The sequence below is a fragment of the Sylvia atricapilla genome, chromosome 1 (genome assembly GCF_009819655.1).
Source record: "Sylvia atricapilla isolate bSylAtr1 chromosome 1, bSylAtr1.pri, whole genome shotgun sequence".
NCBI classification, from domain to species: Eukaryota; Metazoa; Chordata; class Aves; order Passeriformes; family Sylviidae; genus Sylvia; species Sylvia atricapilla.
In genome coordinates, this window is record NC_089140.1 from 52,823,158 (window position 1) to 52,850,807 (window position 27,650).

A 27,650-nucleotide genomic window follows, 5' to 3' on the forward strand; every position below is an offset into this window, starting at 1 on the left:
AATTTTGTTTGCTCAGACAGTTCACAGTCTTGAAAATAATAATTTCCTCCTAAAATTATCTTCAGATGGGGAGTGGAGGAAGGGGCTGGGGCCAGAAAAAGACAAGAATACAGCCTTACCATTGCTGGCACTGAGTCATCTCTCAACCCATTTTAACCAACTATTTCTTTCATATTCATAAGTACAGCAGGATTCATATTCATAAGTACAGCAGGATTCAGCCCAGAACGGGCAAAAATTTAATCTATTTATTTACAGTTAACCCAACAGTGATATCTATTTGCTCTGCCTTTATGGACTGCTGTAAAGAAAGGACTGATATGCACCAGTTTGGGTGGATGGGAGTTGGGAATGGGAAGATTTGTAACAACTTATCTGTCTTTCATTAGGAGAAGGAAAAGCTGTTTGAGACATACACTTTAGTCATTGCAAATAGCAAATTACAAGGACTGAACTAAGACTGAGACTTAAATGAAATTCTGGAGCCTACAGGCATCTAATGTAAATCATGCTTAAGGATGGCTTTTTCATCATAAGCATTAGCAAACAAGCAATTTATTTGAAAAAAAACTTGCAATCATCAAAGTACTTTAACTGTGTGATTGTTGAATCCATAATAACTGAATAACACACCTAAAGTTTGCTCTCTGGTCCTTAGCACTCATGGACGTTGCATGAAAAACAACATTGCAGGCAAAACCTAACACATGGTTCATCTAATTTGGGGGAGATGATCTAAAATTACTTCTGAAATGCAACAATTACAACAAAGATTTTAAACAACGTTTTTGTTTTAAAAATGGCTCATTATCTTGGTGGACTCACTCAACAGCTCTTTATCAAAATTGCATAGTTGACAAAAAATCTCTATGCCTTCAGTACACTAGAAATGAGCCCTTTCTGCCTCCCACACAGAAAGCCATCTACTTTACTGTAGTAGTGGCCCCTTAGTGACATTAGAGTCACTGACATATTCAGGAAAATAATTTGAACTGGAAATAAAGTGTCTAACTGTGTTTTAATTTACACCTATATATATTAAACCACAAGATAAACTGACAGAAAATGAGTATATACTAACACCCTGAGCTTCGTTCTGAGTGTCATCAGAGGCACCGTGAAGGTGACTCAGAAATGACAAAAGTATAAGTTCTGTACAGTAAGGCACAGCTCCACAAAAGAGGAGGGATGGGCAGAGCTGGGAGCCTCTTCCCTCTCTTAACTTGGATTTAGAGCCACTGGGGTGTCCCAGATGAAGTTATCAAATGGCCCCTATTGCAATATATCCTTTAGGCTTTCAGGTATTATGTCTGCCTTATGTTAACTGCAGATGCCTGTGAACCATCAGCTCTTTGCTTTTATCAGGGCAATTGTAGGCAAAAGTCTAATTAAATACATATGACTGGATTATGCCCTCAGGCACAGCCATGAGCAAGAGATAATGCATGAACTTCAGAAGCCAAGTGCCTCAAACACAGCCATCTCCATCGTAACATGTTTTCGTTCTCCTTGATCTCAAAACATGGGTGTACCTTTGAATGTACAGAAGCAGAAAATTACATTGCTTTTATGATCAACAGTTACTATTTAGGAAGGCATAAACCATAACTTTACCCAATGATTTGTGACAGCAGAGGACAACAGGAAAAGGGATACCTTGCAGCTCCGAGCCTGGCCAATTGGGGAGGAAACCAGGGACGATTCATGTTTTCATTTACATTAGTAGCACCTGCTATGGCACTTGTTGAGCTGGTGTTTCGTCACAGTCTGAGAAGCATAACTGAATTTTGCCTTAGAAACAGAACATTCCCTTGAGTCAGTCTTTTTTTTCTTTCGCCCAAGAAAGATACCTTTGAAGACCAGTGCCACAACAAACCATCCTGGTGTTCACCATTCCCCCAGCTCCTCTTAGACGTTACCTCCTTTCTTGTTACTCTGCCAGTCAGAAGTTCTATCTATTCACAGTTCTCAGATCTGCTCAGTCACTATAAGAATGCCTTAGAACAACAGTTTATGTTTTTAGCAGCTAGACCATGCAATATTAAAACTCAGTGTTCTTGCTGATTGGGAGCTATTACAGTCTGTCAAGCATGTGACAAGCAGTACACAAAAGCAAGACTGGCAATCAAGTCCTTGACCAACAAGATGTGAATGTTACCCAGAAAAAATCCTTCGCACTTGATCTAAAAGAGAATCCAGGACCTTAGCACCATTACCCACACCACCATAATAAGGACTGCTTTTCTATTTTTATATCCTAATCATAATTCAATATGCACATATTCCTTGTCTCTACTCATATCTAAATACATTTTAGCCTAATATTTCCACGAAAATGAAGCAAAAAATGGTCAATTTAAGAAGATGGTAGAATGAACATGCAAAATACTTGTAGAAGCAGCTTTCTAATGCTCAAATGGTTTCAGTTACCCACTACACTAAGCACGTTATTCTTCGCTGCTGCTACTTCTAATCATCAAATTATAGAACTAATTTTGAATGACTAAGGGAATTATGCATCATACAAAAGAACCTGTTCATTGCTGTCATAGCACAAACACTAATATAAGTGAAAGAAATCATCTAAACGCTCCTTTTGCTTGAAATAAGAGCTCACAGAGAAGAATAAGAAGAGATATTGTGATACTCTCTTAGACAGGTGGTAATTGTTTATGCGCACCAAGAAGGACACGACAGCAAGTACGACAATTCATGCTCTTCCCTTTCTGGACTCTAACTCAGAGCAGAACTACCTGTAGACAGTTTTGGAAGAGAATATTTTTAAAATAGGGATGATCAAAATGAAGGCAGTAGTTCAGGATATGGGAATAAAGTCAAGGAAAATGTACAAAAAAGCAACACAAAGGGAGGCATGCACATCTTCCTTTATCTTTGAATTATCTGGTTTTATTTGCAAGGCATGTAACAGGTCTACTCAGTGTGAGGAGAAAATGAGGGCAATTGAACCTGAGTTTTGGTACTGTACCTCTACTGAAGGCAGAAAACAGTCACAGCATGATAACAGTGCAGTGGAGCTTGACATCTTTGGCACACCAGTTCCTGGTTTCACCATCTTGAAAACATTTTATTCCTTTCCACATTACATTTTTTCCTTCTTTACAGAAAGGAAATTATCAGCAACAAACAATATTTAACTCTAACACTAAATACTTCTTACTTTATTAAATACAGGATGAGATTAAGAGCCCTACACTGTAATTACCCAGTGACCAAAATTTCCCAAAGCTCAGTTGTTCTGATAAACAGTGTGCTTTGAGGTTTATTTCTTAGTACACCAAAGACTTAACTGTGTAGGTCTTGTAAGCATTAATTACACAGAAGAAAAGAGACTTCAGTGTCTTCACAACACAGAGTTGTTCTCCTGTTTACACAGCTGAACTATTTTTAATTAATTGAGTTCATCCACTCAGAACCAGAAGCCTTAAATAAAAGCTTTGTGCCAGTTCAGATATGGGTATTTTCCCTCTGTTCTCCTTTTAGCCTTAAAATGCTTTGCTTTACAGCAACAGGGCCTATCTTCCTTCCATTTGCAGAGAAACACTGGTAGAGAAAGCATGGTCACATCCTTTGATTCTCACAGAGCCTTGTGAGCCATGACACTGGTTGGTGAAAACAAGTCACTGTGATGCTTTTGCAAACACTGTGCTGCATCTAGTATGGTGGATAAAAACTTGGCCTTATTTTTTTAATATAGTGCCACCAGTGTTCCTCTCCCATGTACCACCGCTTGAGATGGCCCATGTGTGGGTGCTCACCCATTCAGAAAACTCCTTTTCAGAAGGGCTTTTGGATTAGGTGCCACTTCTACTGTGCCTATTGTTAATTTCCCTGGGAATTTATAAGACAAGCACAAATTATCAAGAAGGAAAAGATTAAAAGGCTGCTAGGAAAGAGTTATTATACCTATTATTGCTTCTCAATTTAGAGCTCCCTCTGTAATCTCCTATTTCAACATCAGATTTTTTTCTATTCCAAGGTAACAACTTTTGTTCACCAAAACAGAAGTTTATTTATTTACAATCTTATTTATTTATAAGTTTATTAATTTATTTACAATCTAATACTTAGAGAAGAAAAATACTGTAGCCACAAAATGAAACATGATGTTTTAAAGTCCAGCAATTCCAAAAGTATCCCACTTGATCCCGGTAAAAAAAAAGGGGCTACGAATGGGTTACAGTAGGTTGAGGGGCAAGATAGAATACCGTAACAGTAAAACGAGCAGCAAATCTAATGCTGAGCACATTGGATGCGTGCATTTGTTTCCAAGAGCAATAAAAAATATGGAACTGTAGGGTAAAAAATATGACTATTTTATTACTAGTAATATTAAAATTACTATTTTATTACTAGTAATATTAAAATATTACTATGAAATAGATGATGCATTTATGAAGGTTAAAAAATTACTGTCTTCTAACATATGTGGGAGCAAAAACGAATAGAAATTTCAATAAATAAGAGGACAAAGAATCCTAAGCAGCACAGACAAGATGCTGCAGACTAGGAAGGTTCCTTCTCTGGCAAAAGATATCAAGAAGTAACTTGGGAGATTGCAAAAAATGGTCTCCAAATCATTGTTAGTTCCTACTGATCACAAGGCCATACACAGATGCCAGCCTGTCTGTCCCCTGCAGGTGTGTGCCTGGTGGCTGATGCCCTTCACTGCTGGTGAAGGTGCAGGGACCCAGCAGTGTGAGCTGCAGATGCTTGCTCCACTGGCCAAGCTAACAACACCTGCAAGACTTCAGAGCTGCCATCCCAAAATCAGCACCTCCTGGCTCACTCAAGCCCATCTATGCTGAAATTGCTGCAGTCACACAGCTGACAGATAGGAAACATTATTTTTTCTATAGTAAAGGCTAAGGTCTCCAACTACAGCATCCTTAACTTCTAAGGGATTTGCTGCACTGTGAAAAGGAAACCCCAGTGCAAATCATCAATAGTCTGAGCAAGATCCAACAGCTGTTATATGACAACACATGGGATGACTACACAGTCCAGACTGCAGACAGCCCAGACTATTTTTAAACCATATTTTTTTCAGAAATGCGATTTTAGAGTACCTTGATAAGATCCAAAGCTGAGGCAAAGGACATCTGAAAGAAGGAAGTAATAGCAGACAAAAGATGATTCTGGAGTAAGTTTCCTTTGAATCACTTGCATGTTTGTAACTTGCACTAGTGCTAATTTATAGCTAAGTGTATTTTATATACATTTCCCTCCTAATGTGCCAGTTAAGTACATAAAAATATGACACTTAGTCGTGATCTTGACACTCAAAGTCATGCCTTCTAATTGACCTCCAAGTGAGAGATTCTATACCCTATATGGAGCAACACTGGAAAAGGAAAATGCTCTGGTTTTTCCTTGTGGTCTGACATCTGACAGACGTCAGCTTCCTTTGCCTGAGGCAGTGCTGAAAGTTTCAAGTGCCCTGCAGAACCTGGGCCACCACTTCACCATCTCTGGCAGAAACACACAGGATTCAGATGAGATGCTCCAACACCAAGAAACCTGGGCTTTGTTCAAACCCCTGCCACTGACTTCCTGCAGTAGTCTCACTCTTTCCCTTTATAATTTCCTCCTCTATAATATGAAGGAAATTATTCTTCTGGCAACCCAGACCAAGGAGAGAAGAATATGAGTGTTTGCTAGTCCTTCCTAAGCCAGTTTTCGTAACAACATGGCAGTTTTTCAGGGACAGGAAAACAGTATTCTCTGCTGCAAAGCAATGCTCATGGCCACATTCAATAGATGCCCTATCAAGTGTGTTAACACCTGCAAAACAGCAGCCTGGTAACAGATAAATTCCCCACAGGGATATGGTGCAGGTGGTCAGTCTGCCTCTCTAGAGGTGAGGCACTATGTACACACTTCTCTCCTGATCTAAGCAGATTGGATTGGATTGGATTAAGCGAGTCATCACAGGATTTAGCTCTACTTATTACTTAAGCTGTAATCAGTCAGGTCACGCTAAAATTGAAAATTACATTCCCAATTTCTTTTAAAGTATTTGTTTGTTTGAATCTGCCTTACACTGACTTTCCTTTAAGTCACCAGCAGGTTTGCACTTTAAAAACTCCTGGGTTGTAACCCTGTCACTCCTGGTATTACAAACCCCACAGAGAGAACAAGGCATTTGGACTGCATTAGGCATCTTTCCTGGTAATGACAAAGGAAAAAGGAAGGAATGGAGAGTGAGACTGAAAATGACTGGTCTAACTGGCTGGCTGTAGGTTCTTATACCAACACAGAGAGGGAAAGAACTACTATGGAAGGAGAGCAAATGATCATGGACAACTGATGCAATAACAGTAACAGACACACTGCTACACATGCTTGGTCTGCTCTTTCTACCCAATGCACTGCAGTTGCAGTAACCAAAGAGCTCCTTTACACCTTTTGGTGGGGTTTCACCACCATCAGGGTGTCCCTTGAAACCAGTTTCATTTGTCGAGATCTTAAAAACACAGCCAGGCCACATCCCATCCATGATTCTGTAGTTTGTCTGTTTTAAAACACAACTTACAATGCCAAGAAGGTAATAAAAAGTATTTGCAGTATAACATGTTTTAGTTCACTCAGTGGGTCGAAACAGAATCTACAAAAAACACATTGTAAATGCAAGTATTATTCTTACTAATTATCACCAGCAAACATGTTTTTCTTTTGGCAGTACTGAGAGCAGAAAAAGAAAGGGTATTAAACAGAGCCAAGAATGAAATTTTGAGACCACAGGAGAGGAACAAGCTATCCTCATGGTTTGAGTTTTTAATTTTTAAGAGGAGAGAGAATGATTCCAGGATGGGTTTGCAATAGATTGCCCTGTAGGTTTTGGTTTTTTCCCCCTGATACCTCTGGGAATTTCTAGTCTGAAAAACAAATACTTAAACTCTTATTTGCTGTGAACCAACATCACCTCATACAAACTAATGGATCCATCCTAGTTCATGCACACAAAATACTCAGCCTCCTTGTTTTCAATTGGAAATCCTTTACAAGCACACTTATCTTCTAAATGTGAAGTCTCAAGCAGACTCTGAAGATGAACAAATTTACCTCCAAGCAAAAGACCAGCACCAAATATGAATTTTTACCATGTCAATTTGGTCTGACAAAGAAAGCATACATAGATGCATATACATCGTCCATAGTGCTGTTGTGGACTTCCAGCTGCTGAATGCCTCCCGAAGATTCCAGAAGAGGCAGAGGTATTTTCAGTATTGTTATTTTACAGTTTTGATGGTTCATTTTTCAACCTCTCTGCTGGCTTGGAGAATATATCTATCATAAATTGACAGTCATGACCTAAGAGAAGGCTGGCAGATGCTACTTTGAGTCAGCTGCCAGCATGCAGGAGTCTTTATGTCAGTCTTGACATGATGTGGTTTCTAAAATTAAAGTGTTTTGAAGGACTAAGTAACTTTTAGTTCACTGCTTGACAAAGCCTACTTAAAATTTTTTATCCTTTGAAATATTTCCTAGCATCTAGACTGCATCCCTCTTCCTCACTAGTTGTCAAAAGTCTGATTCATCTTGTTAAAGCCAACAGTAAAACTCCCACTCAGTGGGATGTCAGTGGACAGAGACCACACCTACCTCTTCTCATTTTCCTTCCAAAAGAAACAGACATCTCAGCTGTAATCTGCTCTTTGCACATCCACGTCACTCAGTCCTGCTGCCCTCCTCAAAAATATTTCTAGAGCTCCTGCAATCTTTCTATTTGAAAATATCCAGGTAAGATCTGCTAAATGCACTACCAACTAGATTTATATTCCACAGCATATATCATGCATAGGAACGTTAAAAAAAATAATTTATGCATGTCACAGAAGTATTGTTTGGTGTTTCACTGCATCTCAAATGCAATAAATGTATGAAATTTAGAAAAAGAAATAGCTCTGCTAAAGCAAAACCAGATTCTATTTTCCAAACTGAACAAAATGTAGATGGGCTAGTTCAGAGGCAGAAACTTTTATCTTTGTAGATATTATATATATATAAAAGGCTTTCACTGAGTCATTTTCTCACAGAAAAAAGCACAATATAAAGTTTTAAATTTGTTGTAGAAGCTCAGCACACATCACAGAGAAGTAATTCTTCACTTCATAGAGAAGAAGAAGAGGGGCCTGTAGGGGAAGATCCGTGGACAGCAGGAACAAGGCACTCTGCTGACCTGAGATATTCTAGAACATGTGGTTTTATTGCAAGGGTCGTGGGTAAAAGGGCCTTGCCTTCAGCCACCATCCTTGGCTGAAGGGAAGCGCCAAAGAGAGAGGGAGAAAGAACAGCAGGGTGAGAGCTGAGAGAGAAGGGAGCGAGAGAGCAAGGGGGCAGGGGTCAGAGAGCAAGAGAGAGCGAGAATAGGGGGAAGAGGAAGAGGAAAGAGGTAAGAGCAGTAAGAGTGGTAGGAGAAGTAAGAGGTAAGAGAGCAAGGTCCTTGTTACAATACATTATATCTCCTTTTGTGATGAATATTCTAATTTACCAACAAATACAAGACACAAAGTCCTACAGAATCTACATTCAGCCTATAAGAACTACTATATTACCATACTGTGTTATATTTTAAACTCTAAAAACTACTCTTTAGACTTTTCTGTTTTGCTACAACAAAGGGACCTTTCGATCCCTTAGCCAGCAGAAAGGTATTGTTCAATCAAGAGGGATTCTCCTTCAGCTAGCTAGGCTGTTGTTTTCAGGTTATATAGTAACTAAGACTCGGTATCCTACAACTCAAAGTAAGCTTTCATTTCCATTTCAATTATAGGTTTCATATTTTCAGAATCTTTTGCTAAGCAATCATATTTATAAGGTTTCCCTGATTCATTTTCCCCAACAGGTGCCTGCTAGCAGTACTACTGTTAAGGCTGTGTCACGGGGTTCATTATTAACCCAGTTTTCATGGTTTCACACCTCAGTTAGAAGACACCCATGTGCTGGCCTTAAACTACCATAAAAATTTACCCCTGTAGTAATTTATTTAGTTACTTTTCATTCTTGTAAAAATGCAAAGAGAAAAAGGGAACTTTATTAAATTTTCATGCTTTTCTATAAATATATACTGGGGAAAGAGTTAATAATTTAAACAGAAAATTCTAACATTTCTGCCTGAAATACTTATCCTGTTTAAATAAACAGCTATTTCTCTTGACTGCAGCAGGACAGGATTTCAGTCTCTGAATTCTGAATTAGTTTAGATCCTGCTGTCCATTGAGCTGCTCAGTAAGGCCAAGTGCGTTCTCCCGTTTAATTTTTGTCTTTCTTAAGTCTGTTCTAGTTGCAATATAATGTGAATTAGCTCAAATCCCACTGAAAGACATGTGTGTACATTACTACATTTGTGCATTGTCACATTTCTCACTGTTCTCAGTGCTGTTAAGTGCTTCTGATACAACTAGAGATGGGATCTTTTGAAAGAGATGTTCTAGGTAACATCTGGAAGCTCCTTCTGGATGGCTGCTCACAGCTGTTGAAAGACACACATTGCACAAACCAACACTGGTTTAATCCCTGTGCTTTCCCCAGACAAAGTCACCACCTGACGATGTTATGTGACATGCACAGTACAGCCCACTAGGGACAAAAGAGCTTTGCTCTGCTACTGACTACAGGAGGGACTTAACAAACAGTATTGAGAATCTTGTCAACATTTTTCAAAAAGGACCATCTTTTTGCAAAACAGTTGCAACATAGTTGAAAACCGGCATGAGTCTCCAGGGCAAGGCTTTAAACTAAGATTTTAGTTTGAATTGACTCTGCCTAGGAATCCTCTACCTTTCTGAGGTAGAAATAGTGAGAAATTTGATTGATCTGCTCCATTGCCTCCTTCGGTAAAGGAAATCAACATACTTGCAGCTGAGATGCCTCCTGGCTAAGTTTCATTTTCTTTCCCTCAAACATTAAAGAAAAATTTGAATGGAAAAGCAGCAAGAACCCCCACAAAAATTCCCTCTGCACTAGAATGTGATAAACAAAAAACACAAGTCAGAGGCTTTCTCACAACTGCACTCCACACATTTTAAGTTTCTATGTAATGTCAGCTGATTCAGCCCCAAATGTTTGCTTGCATTAGCTAGCCTACCAACGTACTTCAGGAACAGCACACAGAGATGATCTGAACTACCAGCCTTGGAGCAAGCAATCCAGCAATTAAACCTGATTACAAATCAGCTGCTCCAAAAATGGTGTGGTCATGAGAGATGACTTCTGACTGAGTGCCAACACAGACAACAAACTGAGGTAGTACCATCTTAAGCATCACAGCTGACTGTGCTGCAGCTGTCCCTGAACTGAGCCCCTACAATCCAACTTATCACTATATACCTTTTCTTTTACATTTTCACCTTAATACAAAACACATACATTGTGAGTTCTCCAAAATATAAGGAGACAGGGAAAAGAGGAATATCAAGGATAAAGTCAAACAATACTGGTACCAAAATATATTACTCATTTTAGTGACATGCCATGCATAAGACTTCATGTTGCTCACAGAGGGAAGAGAAAATTGTGTCTCCATTAGCCACAAAGACTTAGGATTCCTCACAGGAAGCTAATAAAGCTTACTATAATATCTTGCAAATATGAAAACATTTGAAAACCTAAATCCAGGTGCATTCTAATTACAAACACCACTTATATGTAAATCAAGACATCCAAGCCAGTGGATGGAAGGAAAGAGTTTTGTCTCTCCTCATGGCCATAAGATACCACAGTGACAAACCAAAGACAGAAATGTTTTTTTAGTATTCTCTTAGTGTGGAATGCCTGGCTCATTCCACTTCAGGTGAACACCATTATCAAAAGAAACAAGAAAAAGACACTTCTTGAGGTCTTGGGCTAACACACACTGTGGAGGTTCAAAGGCAAAAAGAAATGTTAGCTAATGCACCCCAAGAGGCAAGGAGAATTCCTTCTTGTAAAACAAAATCTTACTAATGCACTTGTATTCTGTTTTAAATTTATGAGTTTGCCTCTAGATCTTGCCTAGCAATGAAGCAGGCAGATTAATCTAATTCACTGTAGGCATATTACTTTTGGCAAATCTGTGGGCCAAATGTTGCCTGACAATCCAGGGAGATTAATCACATGGCAGTTTTTCTGACTTAGCAGGTATCTCTGGAGCAAACCAGGGCCATGAGATTACGAAGTGATACTTTACCTCAGGAAGTACTGCTCATCAGCTTGCATAAACAGCAAGTTAGTAGGAAGACAAGCCAAGACTGAAAATTCCCCAAGCCCAGGATAGACCTTGAAGTGTTCCAAATGTAGGTTTATTTTAATGCAGTAGGAAAGAGAAGTAGAACTGCATTCACATACCTGTAATACTTGTGTTAGACAATGGAAGTGCTAAGAAAATTTTCTGTTTGTAGACTGATATTTTCAGCCAGAGACAGAAGAGAGAGGTGCCCAAGAGATGTGGCCTACACCAAAAGCTGCTTCTCCTCCCAGAATCTGCCTCAGGAGTGAGATCCTCAGAAGCCTAGAGCTCTTGCCTAGGAGCTGCCTGGGTAGCTCTCTGGTACTCATCTACATCAAAAAGATTGCACATTTATTCTGAGTCCTTTTTCACCATTGTGTTTGGACTCTCTGCTCTGCTGGTTTTGTACTTCTGCCATCCAGATGTCTGTGTCTGAGGGAACACTATTTGCAAATTCCAACAACCACATTGACAGATCAAATTCTGATATACATGCATTGCTCATCTTATTGCTAACCCCAGCTATACCTCATGTTTGGAACACTGTAGCAATGTACTCTACAATCAAAATCAATATTGCTTCTTACAGTGTAAAGTATCTCCTCTTAAAAATATGGCATTTTTAGGGGCTTTTTAATAGTTCCTCTTGGGCTCTTTCAATGAAAGGAAATCATTGTTGAACTTGTAAATTATCCCAGACATGAAAAAGAAACGGGTTGGGGAAAAAAGCAAAACTGAGAGGCATAGAGAAAGATCATCTTTGAAAATTAAATACGATTTTCAACTTTTAGATTTGGAGCCCATGACATATTTACATTTAGGGTCAGACAGGATCTGGAGCAACCTGCTCTGACGAGATAACCCAAGATCATTGAGCAACAGTATGAACATCTTTCTCACAATGTGAAGGGGCCACTAAAAGGACATGAGATTATCACTACATGCAGCCTGATCATGGAAAGCTGCCTTAAAATGGCCCCAGAGTGAGAAGCGATCAGGTCTGTAGCTCTTACTCTCAGGAGTGAGTCTAGAGCTAAAAGTGAGCTATGACAGCTCACCTCAGGTGAGCAAACAAGTCACTTCCCCACATGTCTGCTTCCTACCACTTCAGAAGTGACCAAATACCTGCCAGGCACACAAACTCTACTGCCAGGGAAAAGGAAGGGTTTGGAATAAACACCGCTGTCTATTCTTAGAAGTCTCACAGTAGCAGTGAGTGTTTTTGGTAGACTTAGAACAAAATCCACAGCCAGGACATCATTTAATGGAAGAATGCATAATAAAATTAACATAGATAACTTAATGAAAGGGGAAACACAGAAAGAAACATCCTTATGTAAATTTAATTAAGTAAACAATTACAGCAAAACTATGTTTCAAGGCTGGTAATGGTTTTTTGTTCTGCTTTGTTTTTAATTGCAAAAAGCTATTAGCATTGAGCTATGGGAGGAAACTATACCTGCTGCTGATTGGGTAAGGTGAGCATCTGAAGTATTGAAAGGGTTGGAGAAGAGTTTAAAAATATAAAACATTATTTGTCTGAGGCCCTCAATATCCTATTACAAATATCAAAGACCTTGCAGAAAGATGTTTCTGCTAGGCAGAAGTGTTTGAACCCTGCAAGGAGACCGTAATTCATCCCTGCTGAATTAATCCCTTCCATTCTCTAAAAAAGTCTATTCTGGGTATAGATGATACTCTTGACATCTGGCAGTCCCTATAGCAGGAAACCCTGGACCAGGAGTAAGGTAACAACAGGGCTAGATTGACTGGCTAGTTAACAAGAAAAAAACAACTATCAAAAGGTTTCCTGCATCACAAGTGCACTATTTCAGAAGCAGGAGGAGTTCCTATAGCACTACATCACAGATATAATTCCGCCTGAAGTATAGTTTTGTCTGTCTAATAAAACTATCCAAACACTGTTGTATGAATTGAATAAATATTGCCATAACTACCAGAAGGTATAAGAAACAGAGTGGCTGCCTAAAATCAGCCAATAAGATAGCAGGGTTACAAACAATTTTCTGAATTAGGAGAATGGATTTATCTCCCTTTATAGTGAGATTTTCCTGTGTTCTGCTGGACATCTAAGAAGAGCCCTTGAGATGCTTCACTACTGCAGAGAGATATGTAAGAGCTTTTCTAAAAGAAAGCATGAAGATGTGGAGCAAAGTCTCTGCCTGTATAAACTGAGAAAAAAATTACCTTTAATACTTATGCTTCCAGTACTGTTTTGATCCATTACTTTCATGGTATGTTTCAAAAGGATTACCAAAAGAATCCCACAACTGTAAAATTCTCCAAAATTAGAAATAATAAATTATTAATACTGATCTACTGAATGCAGTACTTTAATATTGTGAATTATTTATTAAGAAAACTGAAACAAAGCTCAATACCTAGACGTTCTTTTGAAATAAATATGACCTTTTGATGCCTGTGCTGATACCCTTCCAATTACAGCTGCTTGGAAATTCCACTGCATTTGTCTTCTGTTTTTCCACAACAATAAAACCATGTGGGCCAAAGCCCGCACCAGGCAATCTATACGTGGTGGTCCACAAAGGGCTCTGGGGCGGACGGCACATGAGCCGCATGCAAGTGATTCTTACAGAATTCAGTGGTGCTCACTTGGCTTGCAGCAACTTCAGAAACACACCCAATGAAATATCCAAGGGGAGAGCATAAGGTGCAATGGAGCAAAGAGAGGAGATCTGTCTTGCAGCACAATTCTGCCAAATCCCTGGACAGCATTATCTGAAAAAAACTTTCCAGGAGCATTTAACAGTGGCAAAGACTAACTGATTTGTGAATTGGGGGTGACGCTGTAATCTTTTACTGTCAATAGTAGAAAGATTATCAATGACAAAATAACACTATCTACATTATAGTGATCCATTAAAAAAAACATGTGACTTCAGCACTCATTGTGCAGAATACCACACATCCAAAGTTCAAAGCAGCAAAACAATAGGCATCAGTTCATGCATTTATCAAACACTAGGTTAGATGAGAAAAAGACAGCTGTTAGCTGTACTACTGTGTTTCAGGAATCTCTCCTCATTTCAAACAAGTGCATGATAGGCTTAATGGTATACTGGGTGATACCAAAGGTGAAGCACAAAACACATGACATATGCAGGAGTTGTTAATTTAAAGCAAATACAGTGCGGCTGAGGATACTGCTGGAAGACCAAAATGAGCACATACGCGAAACCATACTTTCAAATTTCGGCACCTATGGTTAGATTCCTCTGGGCTTGAACTAAAACTTCAGTTAAATGTTATTGCATCTTCCTGACCACTTCTTTGGGAATTAATTGATGTCCAGCCTCTGAAGCATTAATACCATGTCTATGCTTGTTTAAGTGGCAGGGAAGAGTCCATGTAGGCTGTGGTCTCTGTGACAGGGAACTAGGGCTTAGTGAAGAGAGACTTGTCTGACATTAATGCCTAGAATCAGGCACTATTTCTCATTCAAAGCTTTCTGAAACTCCTATTACTGACCTATCAAAACTCTCACTTCAGTCTTAGCTTTGTGCAAACAAAGTCCTTGTAATTTCTTTAAGTACTTGCCATAAAAAGCATGGAGCAGGTAGTGTGGGGACCAGAGAGGTGTCACCAGGCCCTGGCATGGTGTCACCAAGCATAGATGCTGCAACACAGACACTCCTTCCCTGTGTGTGAATGAAAACACAAACAGCTGTGATCTCCACACTACAAAATATCTCCAAGTGTCAAAACAAGTTTTGGAAAGGGAGAGAAAGACCGAGAAAAACCCCATCGGCAGACACGTCTCTTGGCTAAGCTACCACAGTGAAAGCATGCCAGAAGCTGAGAAATGGTTGTCTAATGCCTTGTGTGGATTGACCCAAGTTTCCATTTATGATAGGCTGCTGCCTACAATCTGGGCACAAACAGACTTTGTAAGAGGAGAACTAACAAGAAATGCAAGAAAGGCAAAGATTAAAGGGCTGATCAAAGGATCCCAAGTGCAAGGTTCTTAAGGAATCTCAACATCTCTTTTCAGACTGTGCTCATCTTCCCAAAGCAAACCTTGCCTTAAGCATGAGTGTTAAATTACTATCAGGATAATAGCCTGAGGAAAAGTACAAGGAATTAAAAAACTGTGTAGGGTGGAAGACAAGCAGACAGCACCAATAAGACTAATACATGTGCAAGCAGATGAAGAGAAAGAACCGTAAAACAATGGTATGTCTTCCTTGGAAGCAATAGTTACACCTTTTGGGGAACATGTCTCTCTTATTGCTTCACGTTTGTTTTTTTCCCTGATACCTTTAACCATTTTGCTTCTAAATAATCTTCACACTGTTGAAGATGCTCCTGTATTGCTCCAGTTTTTACTGTCTGTGACTCCTGAAGGTTAAAGTCATGCAGCATGACTGTAGGCCATGATAAAAGTTATATCAGGATGGACTTCAACAGCCTTCTCTGTATTTTCTCTTCTCATGTACTCTTTCATGAAGTGAAGAGTATATGATTTGGGAGACACTGTGGTAATGAAAATGGAGACAGGAAATTATTTTAGTGGGCTAGACTTGTCAACAATCTGCCCATAAAAAGGAAAAAATTGTAAATACTCTAGTTTCATTAAAGTTTTTATTGACATGAAAGTGCCTCTTTTTTTTTCTTAATATTCAAGGCAGGAACATCCTTCAATTATTTGTGCTTTGATGGCAGCCTTTATATTGGCTTTCTAAAGATATATTTTCTAGAGAGAGCCCCAGATGAAAGGACCGATTGCCACTTTGGGGACATTTTTGTACATACTCCATAAATGCATGCATATACAGCATATATAGACCATAACACAGAATATACATCTTCTGTCTGAAGATGTTCCAGGATCTCTCAGCTATCTGACTTTAGCTGCACCCTTCTTTTACCATTATTTCCCTTCTAGCTAGTAGGAATAAATTACTGTTATTTCTGTTTTCTGGAAGGGCCTGTCATCCATCTTTGTTATTAAAAATTCAGCCACATCAACAGCAACAAATTTAGCCAAACAACTGCTGCATAAGTTTTCAAACAAAAATGCAACAGAGATGACTGGTTACCCTTGAAAGTGGTTCTTAGTTGTCAGGTAGCAAACAATCTTTAGAGAGGCTGATAGATTAGGAGGGGTCCAAGCTATCTGGCTATCTTCAGTGCAATTCTGAAGTGTCAAACCTTCACTCATCATTTTAAGGATATGCTAGTTTGATACAATACTTATAGGATGCTGTTGCAATGCACCTCAGAGAAAAGGTCTCTTGGATACCCTCTCTCTGTATTGCTGTGTAAACCAAAAAGCGTGCCAGAAATTGCAGTGCAGCAGAGCATATTTCTTTTCCTGGAAAACCCATTAGACGCTGGCTCTTTCACTGCAATGCCCTCCAAGCCTTCGCGTAAGGGTCACACCCCTAGTGGCATAGAGCCTCTCTCCACTCCTCCCTCCTCCCCTCAAACTCTGACCAGTTCATAGCTACAGTGGGTGGTTACTGTTTATCACTGACCATCAGAAAAACCCAACTTGCCAGACTTCTGCAGAAATGCAAAACTGGCTGTAGTACAACATTGCCTCTGCAGCTGTTAGGGCTTTTTGTTTGCTGAGTATTAACAAGAGATGAGTTCTGCTCTGTTGGCATTTGGAAGCAATTCCCTCTCTGGCTCTTACCAATTACGTATCTATCTGGCTACATGATGTTGCAAGTTTGTGACATGCAAAATGGAAAGATATCCCCTTCTCTGGGAAAGGTATTAGTCCTTTTCAGGGTGAAAAGGTAGATCATTAAAACATATGCAAATTTTAAATGTTTGTGGTATCTAAAAATGCTGTACAAGTACATGTTAAGAAATTATCCATGTTTTGAAAACTGACAGGGCTTTGTAGATGATCTTAAAATCAGGCTATTAGCAAACTCAAATGCAAGACAAATTTTGCCCAAATACTCACAAAAGAATAGAAGCATGTTCCAAAAAGAGTAAACAATTTTGCTTTGTTGTTGAACTCACAGAAAGCATTTTCTTAACTGGTGAGATTTCAAATATACCCGAAAAAAGACCCTTTAAAGATTCTGACTGGGCAATCCCCTGAGAACAGTACGAAAGTACAGCTTCAACAACAGAGCAGCATCTGAAACTGCAGAATTTCAGTTTTATAAAAGAAGTGCAATTAAGGCAGAAAATGGTTGAAATTTCTTTCTACGTCTTCCTTTGTGCTCTCCACTCCTGGTGCACTTTTACAAATCTCTCACAATATATTACTAGTTTCTTCTGCCCACATGCACAATTTGTCGCCGGTGTGATCCTGTAGGTTGGTGGATTTGGCCAGTAATTATCATTACAACTGTGTTTGATACATTTTATTGTGATAATCTGCTGCCATGAAGAAAATAACTTTCAGAGGCTTTTCCCTTCATTCATTCCTATTCCAGGTTCCTGCCCATTGCATGCAAGTTAGTATTTACATTGATAAGATGCCACCAATCTGTTAAGTACCTAAAGAATGGGCTTATGTATAATGGCTACAGGTTACATAATTTGAACATCACATTTAATTTGCTTGGTAATTTTCCAAAAGTGCAGGAAAGAAAGGATAAATAATTGTGGAATATTATGGATTTGAACAAAATGTTCCTAAACATATTATATATGCCTCCACAGTCAAAATATAGACATGAGTAATAACCCTCTATTTACTTGACCTCATGTCCAATGCCTCTTTTTCTTCATATTAATAGGAATTATACTGTTGCAAATCAGCTAGTCTTTAGTATCTCTGATTTTTCAAGTTGTCCCACAAAGCTCTTTAATAAAAAAAACTCAAAGATCTTAAGCTGTTTATGTCAGATGGCTATCTGGTCACAGCATAAGGGTAATTTCCTTAAATGTGGTACAAAATCAAGTTGTGGGAAGTCCTACAGTCTAAACTGTTCACAACAGAAAAAATTTGGCTTCTGAGGTTGGCCAGGATGATTCCCATAGTACCCCTATAATAAGTCTCATACAGCAGTGCCACCAAAAATATTTTACCTTTAATATTTTTCAAGGCCAAGGTACAAACCAATTTGCATGGGGTGCCTGAAATTCTTGAGAAATTTAAATTCTCTATGTAAGGCTGATTCTTTATTTGGCCATACACTGATCTCCCCTTTATTATAGCTCCAGGATAAACACTGCAATTTATACCATAATATTTTCTGAAGCAATGTGTAGCTGATAGTCAATATTGACTCGTGGTATAAAGATACCAAAGTACAAATAGTTACAGGAAAAGCAAAAGCAGCTGCCTTTGAAAGTGAGATACTCTGTTTTACTAAGAATTAATGCTATAATCAGGAAGACTCCAATCAATAGTGAGTTAATGGATGGGAAAACAGTATGGATACCTTGAAAATAAATTACATCTTGGCTCTATATCTTAGCTGAGTTTTATTTTGATAACCAGTATCTCTCTGATCCCTGCAAATGTTATGCTATGAAACATAAAAGGGAGATATGATCTCTGTCCCAAAAAAAAAGTCTGAAGGAAGATGGTTTAAACTATCCTCTTTAGATAGAAAATGCATAAGGTTTTCTCAGACACTGCAACTGAATCAATTACAAAGCTGTGTGCTTCCATATGTAAGACTCAGCAACAGGCAGGAATCCTCAAATATGCCTTTAGATACATAAAACCAGCATACCCCAACATTCTTCACTGCTTTAACTTCCCACTTGAGTAGTCAAGTGGCTCTCAGAGTATCTGCATGTGCTGTTATTTACTACTGCCTACTTCATTTTCTCCTGTTTTAATTCTGGACAGGGCAATAATTTGTCCTTGATGAGCACACTGGTACAAAATCTCAGGGCTGATGTTCACAACCAAATGGTAGCAGTGTAACAAATTAACAAGAGGCTGCAACTCATCAAGCATGGGCTGCTCAACTATGGTGTAGTACAACTTAGTTCCAAGCATCAATGAAGGATGGCTATGCTAATTTCCGTTTTCTTACAGTAGGGTAACTGAAGCATGTACATGCAATCAATTAACAACAGCTATTGTGTCTCAGCTAATGAGGGCAACCTATTAAGCTGACATAATTCATTGTGCATTTGAGCCTTTAATGACAAGTGGCCCACCGAAAGAGGCTTTCTCCTAAGCATTTCTCATGTTGCCTCCTTGCTTTGTACTGTGGATTAGCCAAGGAAGCTACCAGAGTCTCATCACACTTCTGCCCCTCCTCAATAACCCAAGGTATTAAAATACCTTCAAAAATCCAGTCTGGGATTTTTTATCTCCTTCCCACAGTTCTTTAACAGCTAAAAGAAAGTATGATCATGAATTTGTAACCATGGCTCAAAGCCTCTGCAAAGTAGAACCTGTTTTAAAGTGAGATCGTGTACTGAATTTCTGCCCCAAAACCAAGATAACTGAAAAATCCTCATGTCCTTACATGTTAAGCAGTTTCCCATCCATGTTTTTTTTTTAATACAGGATATAAACATCCTGTATGTTCTGTAGATATTTCAGCAGGTCCCTAAATTCTTCACAGCAATATTCTCAGTTTAACACTAGCAATTACAGACCATCAACACTGCTTCATACTGCAAAGAGAGAACCTGCTTCTATGACTGAGCATCTGTAAAATGTTTGCATGTAGCATCCTTGCTGATACCAGATACAGCAGCTACATATAGTTACACTTTTATTAGTGTAGATGATAATCAGAATTCAACTCTTTCAACTTCTGAATTCACCTGAATCTGTTAGAAGCCAGATGCACCATGAAGTTTTCCAATTAAAAGCCAATGTGAATGATATCATGCCCCTGTCTTCCTGTTTTTCTTAAAACCATATTAAAGTTAATGCAGCTCATTACTAATGATACAGCAAATTGAGTAAAATATATATTCATAACTGTATTTTTAAAAAAGTAATTGAGTCAATGCCCACAAAATTTGTTTGCAGAAACTGTGGGTTATTATTACACCAAGTGTTTCAGTTTCTATCAACACATTCAGCAATTCTGGTACTACTTTTGGCCTTTCCTAAGGGACGTTTTGGGCATAAGAACATCATAAAAACAACAGTAACAGATGAATTATCATTCTAGAGTGATTGAATTAAATCATAGCAGAATTGGAAAAATACTTACGCTCCACAAAGTAAGAGCTGGCATCAATCTTCCAGATAATTTGACCACGGTGAGAGCCATTGACACCACGGTTCTTGTAGTCCAAGAAGTTTTCTGACAAGACCTCATCTATAAACAAAGAAGACTGGTCTCAGTAAGAGCCTGTTACGACAACATGCACAGCAGAGAGTCAGGCAAAAATACACCTTGGGCTTCACAGAACATACTAGGGCTACTAGAGAGCTTGGCATCACATGTTGAGAAACCAGATTTATCATTCATTTATATTACCTAAAAGTTCAACCAAAGCAGCTGAAGCAGCAACCCAGGATGGGCTGGGGCAATGGCCTCATTGCTCCAGCTTCAGTGGGATGAAATGGATTTCACATCTGTGCTCTAACAAAGCAAAAGGCCACAATCTCTACCGGCAGAGACTAACCAGCAACCTCCTGGGCTTTTCCTTTTAGTGATAACAACAGTTGTAATTTTAACAGAGATTTGTACAAATGTGCTTTAACCAACTCAGCCTTGCTTGCTTCAGAAGGAGTCCTTGGGTGGGGTGCTGAGACTCAGTTCTGAAGACAATTATGTTAACTATTAGTTGCATTAAAAGTGAGAAAAAATGTGAGCCACTCAATCTGACATTAAAATACTTCAGTTGTAAACACTGTGAAGAATTGTCTTTGTTTCAAGGAAAAAACAAAGATAATGCCATACAACAAGGGACACTGTGCCCAAGGAGACAGCGATGGTGTGACCAACTGCAGAACAGAAGAGGCAGCTCAACAAAGTTGAGAAACTCAAAGACTATCATAACAGTTTAACAACAGAGACTAAATTGAATGAAACTACATTTCACTGAAAGAAGAAAGCAGCAAAAAGATGTCAATACAGTCCCATTTGCTTTACATAGTCGTGCTCTCAAAGGAGGAAGGTGAGTGAGTACCAACACTGAACTCTTTGGTGTTACTCTCCTGAGGGATTACAACAGAAATCCTTCTAATGAGGTGATTAATAATTGCAATGGATAATTATAAATAGCAATGCTATCCATAATAATTTTTCCCTTTGCTGACTTGCTAATTGTCAGGAATTATTTCACCAGCTGTGCTTCATGCTCCGTTTTGAAGTGCATCTGTGCTGTAATCTTTCAATAGCAAAATCCTCTGGTATTATTTCTGTTCTCATTTTGTACTTTATAGTTGGTTGCGTCTTTTTTTGTATTCCAAATTATAATTGTCTTAAAATGGCAGGTAAGTATAGAACTGTTACTCTCAGAGCCCTGGTTTACTTATGAATACCTTTAGTAAAGGATCATCCTGGATACAGATTATCAAGGATCATGCCTAACATTCTGTCGAAGTAGAAACATTATATACTTGCGAGAAGACTTAAACTGGTCTCTTTTGCTTTGGCAGGGAATACTTTATTCTTAAAGAAGAGCATATACTGAAATGTTGCACTGAGCTGGAGCCTGGGAACTCTGCCTGGCTCTCATCCTAATGAGGCAAAGAGAGTATCACTCAGTTCCGGCATGCTGCTCACTGGCTTCATCACTTGTGATGTTTATTTGTCATATTTAGTTTCTGTAAGCTACTGGAGATGCTCCAACACCTGCCATGTTATGATGACTCAAGGATCAATCCCTCAAGATGTGCTGTTTATAAAATAACATGCTTGCTTGAGGAGGCTTAGCTGAGCTGGACTGGATAGTCTTGCTTAAGAAACTGCAGGCATTTTAAGGCCAGAGTTTAGTGGCGCAGGAGTTCCCAGAATCAGCTTTAAAATACCGTGTTCACAGGCAGTGTCTGTGGGGACCAGCTGGCACTTCCACTGCTTCTGCTTCCTGCAGCTGGCACAAAGGCAGCGTGAACTCTGCCACACACAACCCCTCTAATTTGACAGATGTTGACATATGCCCATACCCAAACTAGATCACATCCCTATGGCAAGCTGAGCCAATGGGAATGACTCCAGAAAACCCCTTCCTCTATTTTGTTAAAAAAGCGTAGGAAGCCTGGAAAACCAAGCTGAGAAGAAGGGCCACTACCCATCTGCATGTCCGAAGTAGAAGACCATGTCAAGGGAAGGACAAGCAAGCCAGTCTATGGTTACAGCTGACTGGTGAGACCACAGGAAATCTGGAACAAGCTGCTCCCACTGAGTAACACCTGCACACTGCCTCCTGCCATGGAGGAAAGAGACAGGAATGCGTGGGAAGCATCCCGAAAAAAGCAGGTCCCCGGGGTAGGGATACATACATGGAGCTAGTCATGGGCACACAGTTTATGGACAGTAGCCACTGATGGAATATAGGCTCAGGCATCAGAAAAAATAATTTAATATGAGCTTATGGAGCTCTGCAACATGCAGTGCACCTGAATAGGAGCAGTGAAGCCTTTAAGTATAAAACCAATTTGTATACAAAACGTATTTACAAATGTCATGATTTAGAAATCCAATATGTAGGTTGTTCTCACAGTCAGTTTTAACCTTGCGTGTCTCTTTTAAAAGATGTAAGTCCCTAATTACAAATAAATAAAAATTATTTTCAGTCTAGTAGAAATTTACATTCATTGGGATTTTTAAGCCAGAAAAATTTTATCTCTAGAAGAATACATTCAGGTCCAAAAGGGAAGTTTTGCTCTTTCTGTTTTTGAAGGTATGTATTTTTGGAAGGTGAAAGATAAGAAAGAAATATCCTCCAGCCAAGTTAAAAATAGCAGTAATTGAAACTAATCAGGAGGCTGGAATGTATGAATACGCCAGGTTGACCTGTTTTAACTGGCAAGTAACACTGTTCCAGGCATGCTATTCCCTGAACATGAATATAATTTATGTAGCACAATGAAAAACAAAATTGTGCATGTGATGTACAATGCTGTTTACTGCAGTACACGCATATGTATGTACATGTATTTACCAACATTCATGTCATAGATAAGTGAATAGGTGGCACGATATGCTAAGGAGAAAGAGTATGTGCAAAGGAAAAAAGATTATTTCCTGTTTCTATTGAGAATCCCCATAACAAAGGAACTGACCTTTAAAACATGTTGCATCTTAATTCCCAAAGGTAAATGGTGAAATTTTTCATTTTACCTCCGCACAAAATGAAGAGCAGAGTTAATGCTGTTCCCTTTCATATATTTCAGGCAGCAGCTAATGCCTTCTGACATTTTTCCAATGAAGCATTGTAATGCATCTCCCTCCCACTATTTTTGAAATGCGATTAACCTTTAAACTAGCCTATCTGCTTCCTCTGCATAGCTTGGTTTTGGCCCTGCTTGGCCAAAAAGCAAATACTTTGCAATTGCTCTCAAGTCTGTGACTTAATTTCCCTGGGCAGCAGACAGTTTACTAATTAAGGATTAAAATGAGGGAGTATTTGGGGTGTGCTACACTTTGACCATCATTAGTTGCTCCTGGAGCTAGAGCTGGCAATGGTGAGGGTGTCTTAGACAGGGAGCCATCAGACATTGCTCTCTGCCCCACCTGCCCTTGGGCATGCAGAAGTGAGAATGGAGGCGGCTGCAGACCTATGAGACTTTGCTGGGACAGAAGCAGCAGCTCCCACAGACCTCCCACGGGCCCTAGAGGAAACGGAGAAGGTGATGCACGACCAGGAGCCAGAGGTACCAAGGCATTCTAGCAGCAAATGACAGCAAGTCCTTTGGAAACCAGCAGCAATCTGATGGGCTGCTTCTGTTCACCAAACCAGACACCACCAAGCACAGCCTTTTACTACTAAAAATATCCTGTGCTGTCACTTCCATACTAAGCATCCCAATATACTTCAAAAGCACTAGAGAGAGATAAACAACCATGACCACCAAAGAAAGTTATCTTTCAGATGAAGGACAGGATCCAATTGATGAAAAGCACGTTGTTCTTCAGAGGAATTAGGGAAAATGTTGATAAAGGCCACCCTGCAAAAAGATCTGTGAATAATTTAATGGGGACTTCAGGGTGCTGTCATCAGCCTACACTAAACAGACAGAATCTTGCTATTTGAAAGTTTGCCTGAAATTGCCACAGAGAAGTAATCAGATAGTCAATACATCTTCCTTAGAAGGACTGATGGAGTTTAAATTACAAATACCTGAGCGACCCTTTTGCTCTGTTTGGTTTTACCTAGGAGGCTTAAAAACAAACTCCCCTTTTTCGTACAGTATTTTGCTGATATAAATTACTAGCTCATCTTTTCCCATTCTCAAATACTAACAACTGGAAAATTTAGAATAACATGTGCTACTTCCAAAGAAACAAATAATTTACATGAGACAGGATTACAACATCAGATAGGTTCCTGAACTTGATACAGTATTCCAGTCTCTTATGCATCACTAATTTGATTTAACACTACCTACTACAACACTGGCTTCCTGTAAATATAATGCAATTATGCTACAAAAATAAAAGCTATGCTTCATGTCTTGATCCCTTCTGAAGAGGAAATGCTGTACTTCAGAAATTACATAAGGATTTCTAGTCTTAAGCTATATAAGTCAGCATTAGTTTGAAATTTAAAAGTGTTTTGGGACAATATATATGTCTACATTATGACATACAACAATAGCTAGCAAAATGCTTTTAAAAATTACTTTTTGTACAAAGAGACTGAGCTCTGGTTGACCTGTTTTGCAACTAGCATGGAAAGCTGTAGGAAAGAGATTTCGTAAATCACAGAATCAATTAGGTAGGAAAAGACCTCTGAGATCATTGAGTCCAACCTATGCCCTAACAGCACCTTGACAATTATTCCCTAGCACTGAGTGCCACGTCCAGTCTTTCCTTAAACACCTCCAGGGACAGTGACTCCACCAGCTCCCTGGGCAGCCGGTTCCAATACCTAATCACCCTTTTCATGAGGAAATTGCTTTTAATGTCCAACTTAAACTTCCCCTGGAGCAGCTTGAGGCTGTGTTCTCTCCTCCTGTCTGGTTGCCTAGGAGGAGAGGCTGGGCCCCACTGGCTACAATCTCCTTCCGAGTAGAGGAAGTAATAATGTCTTCCCTAAGCCTCCTCCATGCTAAACATCCCCAGCTCCCTCAGCCAGTCTTCACAGGACATGTGCTCCAGACCCTTCCTAAAGTATCAATAAAGTAAAATTGTCTTGCAAATTGATAATAGAAGGGGTAAGCCACAAATAAGCTTTATTTCTGATATTTATTCTCTTACCACCCAACCACTTGAAGAAAAACACAAAATGATGACAAAAGCCTCTGCAAGTGGAGCTTGTAGTGATTTGTATCAGGGCATGAAAGTCTTTCCTTCTGCAGTCCTTTAGCACTGCAAAACACAGCCTTTGGAAGATGTTCTTCCAAAGAGCTGCACAATACAAGCCATTATGATTCTGCAGAAGAGAAACAATTAACGAGAAACATATGCCAAAGATGCAGATCCCAATTCCTTATTTACAAAGATGCCACATTAAAAAAAAATCACAAATAATAGTTAGGAACATTTCCATTGAGTTCAGCTGCTACATATTAATCTCCAGTGTAGACTAGACTGAAACTTCACTGTTAACTCATTTGCCAATTTCTGCTGCAGGCAATTTATATACTGCAGTTTACAGTTAGCATCCCTCCTTCTATAACTTCTTTGGAAGAAGAGTTCTGGAAAACAAGGGCCTAATCATTCACTGGTGCTGCAAGCTCAATTCTCGATCTAAGAGTTTTGCATATGCTTTTTTCAAGCGCGTGAATGGTTCCATTTTAATCCCACAAAAATTAACTCCTTGCCTAGCTAGAGAAAAAAAATTGGGGGAGAGAAATGTGAACAATGAGTGGAGAAGAGCAGTATGAGGAAGACATGTCAAGAGAAAAATGAAAGGAAAGTAAAAAGGGAGATAAACTGTAATAAAATGGGGACTGAGTTGGCAAAGTTTTAGCAATTCTTGGTCACCGAGGGCAGAAGATGTTGGCCATAAGTAAAACTGGTCCAAGCACATTAAAAACACAAGCATGATGGATTTCAAATCTGAAGCAGAAAGAATAACACATTAAACCCAAATGACATGTCAGCCACTCCCAAAACCAAGGAGTCCCAACTTCCAGCAAAACACTTTTATCTTTGAACATCTAGCTTACTTCCAGAGCCACTTATCACCCTTTACCACTCCAGCATTCTCCAAATTACCGCTGGGACATAACATTCTCATTTTTCATGACACCAACAACAATTAAAAAAGCAAATGACTAGCCTTTACAGACACCCTATGAAATCTTGGCAATGATATGCCTGCAGTTTTTCAGAAGGCTCTGGATGAACTGTGGATCCAGCTCTTCCTCACTTATACTTGAGCTAACCACAGTGAGAGTTTGAGCTCTGTCACTCAAGGGACTTCCCTCTCCTTCTCTGCAACAGTGGAACTTTTGGCTAAAAGTAGAGCTGATGGCAGTGGACTCTATTCTTCTATGGTGTTCTTGCAGTGTTAGGGAGAAAACCCACCTCGCTTTTCTCTTCTGTAACCACAAATCTGCTGAAAAGGTAGAAGGAATGAGGAAAGTAAGGAGTGGAGGCTCAGCAATAAAAGCTTGTGGGGCAAAAAAACCCCACAAGCAGATGTTAAGTTGCAGTGGGATGGGCATCTGTCCAGTAATACTGGTGTCATTTAGCTCTGCACACCCTTAGAAGTGTGATAGCACCACACAGCTAGCTGTCAGTGCTACTTCAGCTGTGCCCATCCCAGCTACAGGCTTTAAAGCTCCTTTAAATAAGCTCCTGCACATCCAGATTTATTCTTTTCCCTGGAGCAGGTGGACCACATTTGGGTCTCAGTACAGCAACAGCTCTACTTCACCTATGCACTGCACAAACTTATTCACAAGTAATGACATTCCAGTTTGCACACAGAACTGAAGATGGGAGGGAGCAATCCAAACAAGGATGATTCTGACCTCCCCAATTCCTACTGATGTGTGGTAAGGTACAACATGTAAGAATTTTGTTTGTTTGTTTTTAATATAACAACAAAGTTTTCACAGTCAGTGGAAGCCTCTCCATTGACTACAGTGCAATTTGGGAAATGAGGATTAGGTCAAAGCAGTGCAGCCATGAAACCTGCAAGAAAATTTTAAAATAAGAGATGCTGCAGGCCCAAGGCAGTATGAAGACAAGATATAAAGGGACATTGGAACATCTGAAATGTGAACAAGGATGACATTTTTACAGGTTAACAATGTTCATTAAATAGGGGAGAACTAATTTGCAGTATTTGAAAAATGGATTTACAGAAATGTTGAAAGACATAACAGCAAATGGCAGACTGGACTGGAGATTTTGATCTAATAAAG

The 27,650-nt window shown here is 39.3% G+C and overlaps 1 protein-coding gene across 2 annotated transcripts in view; it reads right to left on the minus strand.

Annotated features, from left to right (window-relative positions):
- The window catches only part of HECW1 (HECT, C2 and WW domain containing E3 ubiquitin protein ligase 1), a 258,375-nt gene that overhangs the window by 129,096 nt on the left and 101,629 nt on the right, over positions 1–27,650 (minus strand). For both annotated transcript variants that reach the window (XM_066322766.1, XM_066322776.1), the window contains exon 3: positions 20,371–20,478. In XM_066322766.1, the coding sequence (XP_066178863.1) occupies positions 20,371–20,478 (108 nt within the window). The remainder of the gene's footprint in view (positions 1–20,370; positions 20,479–27,650) is intronic.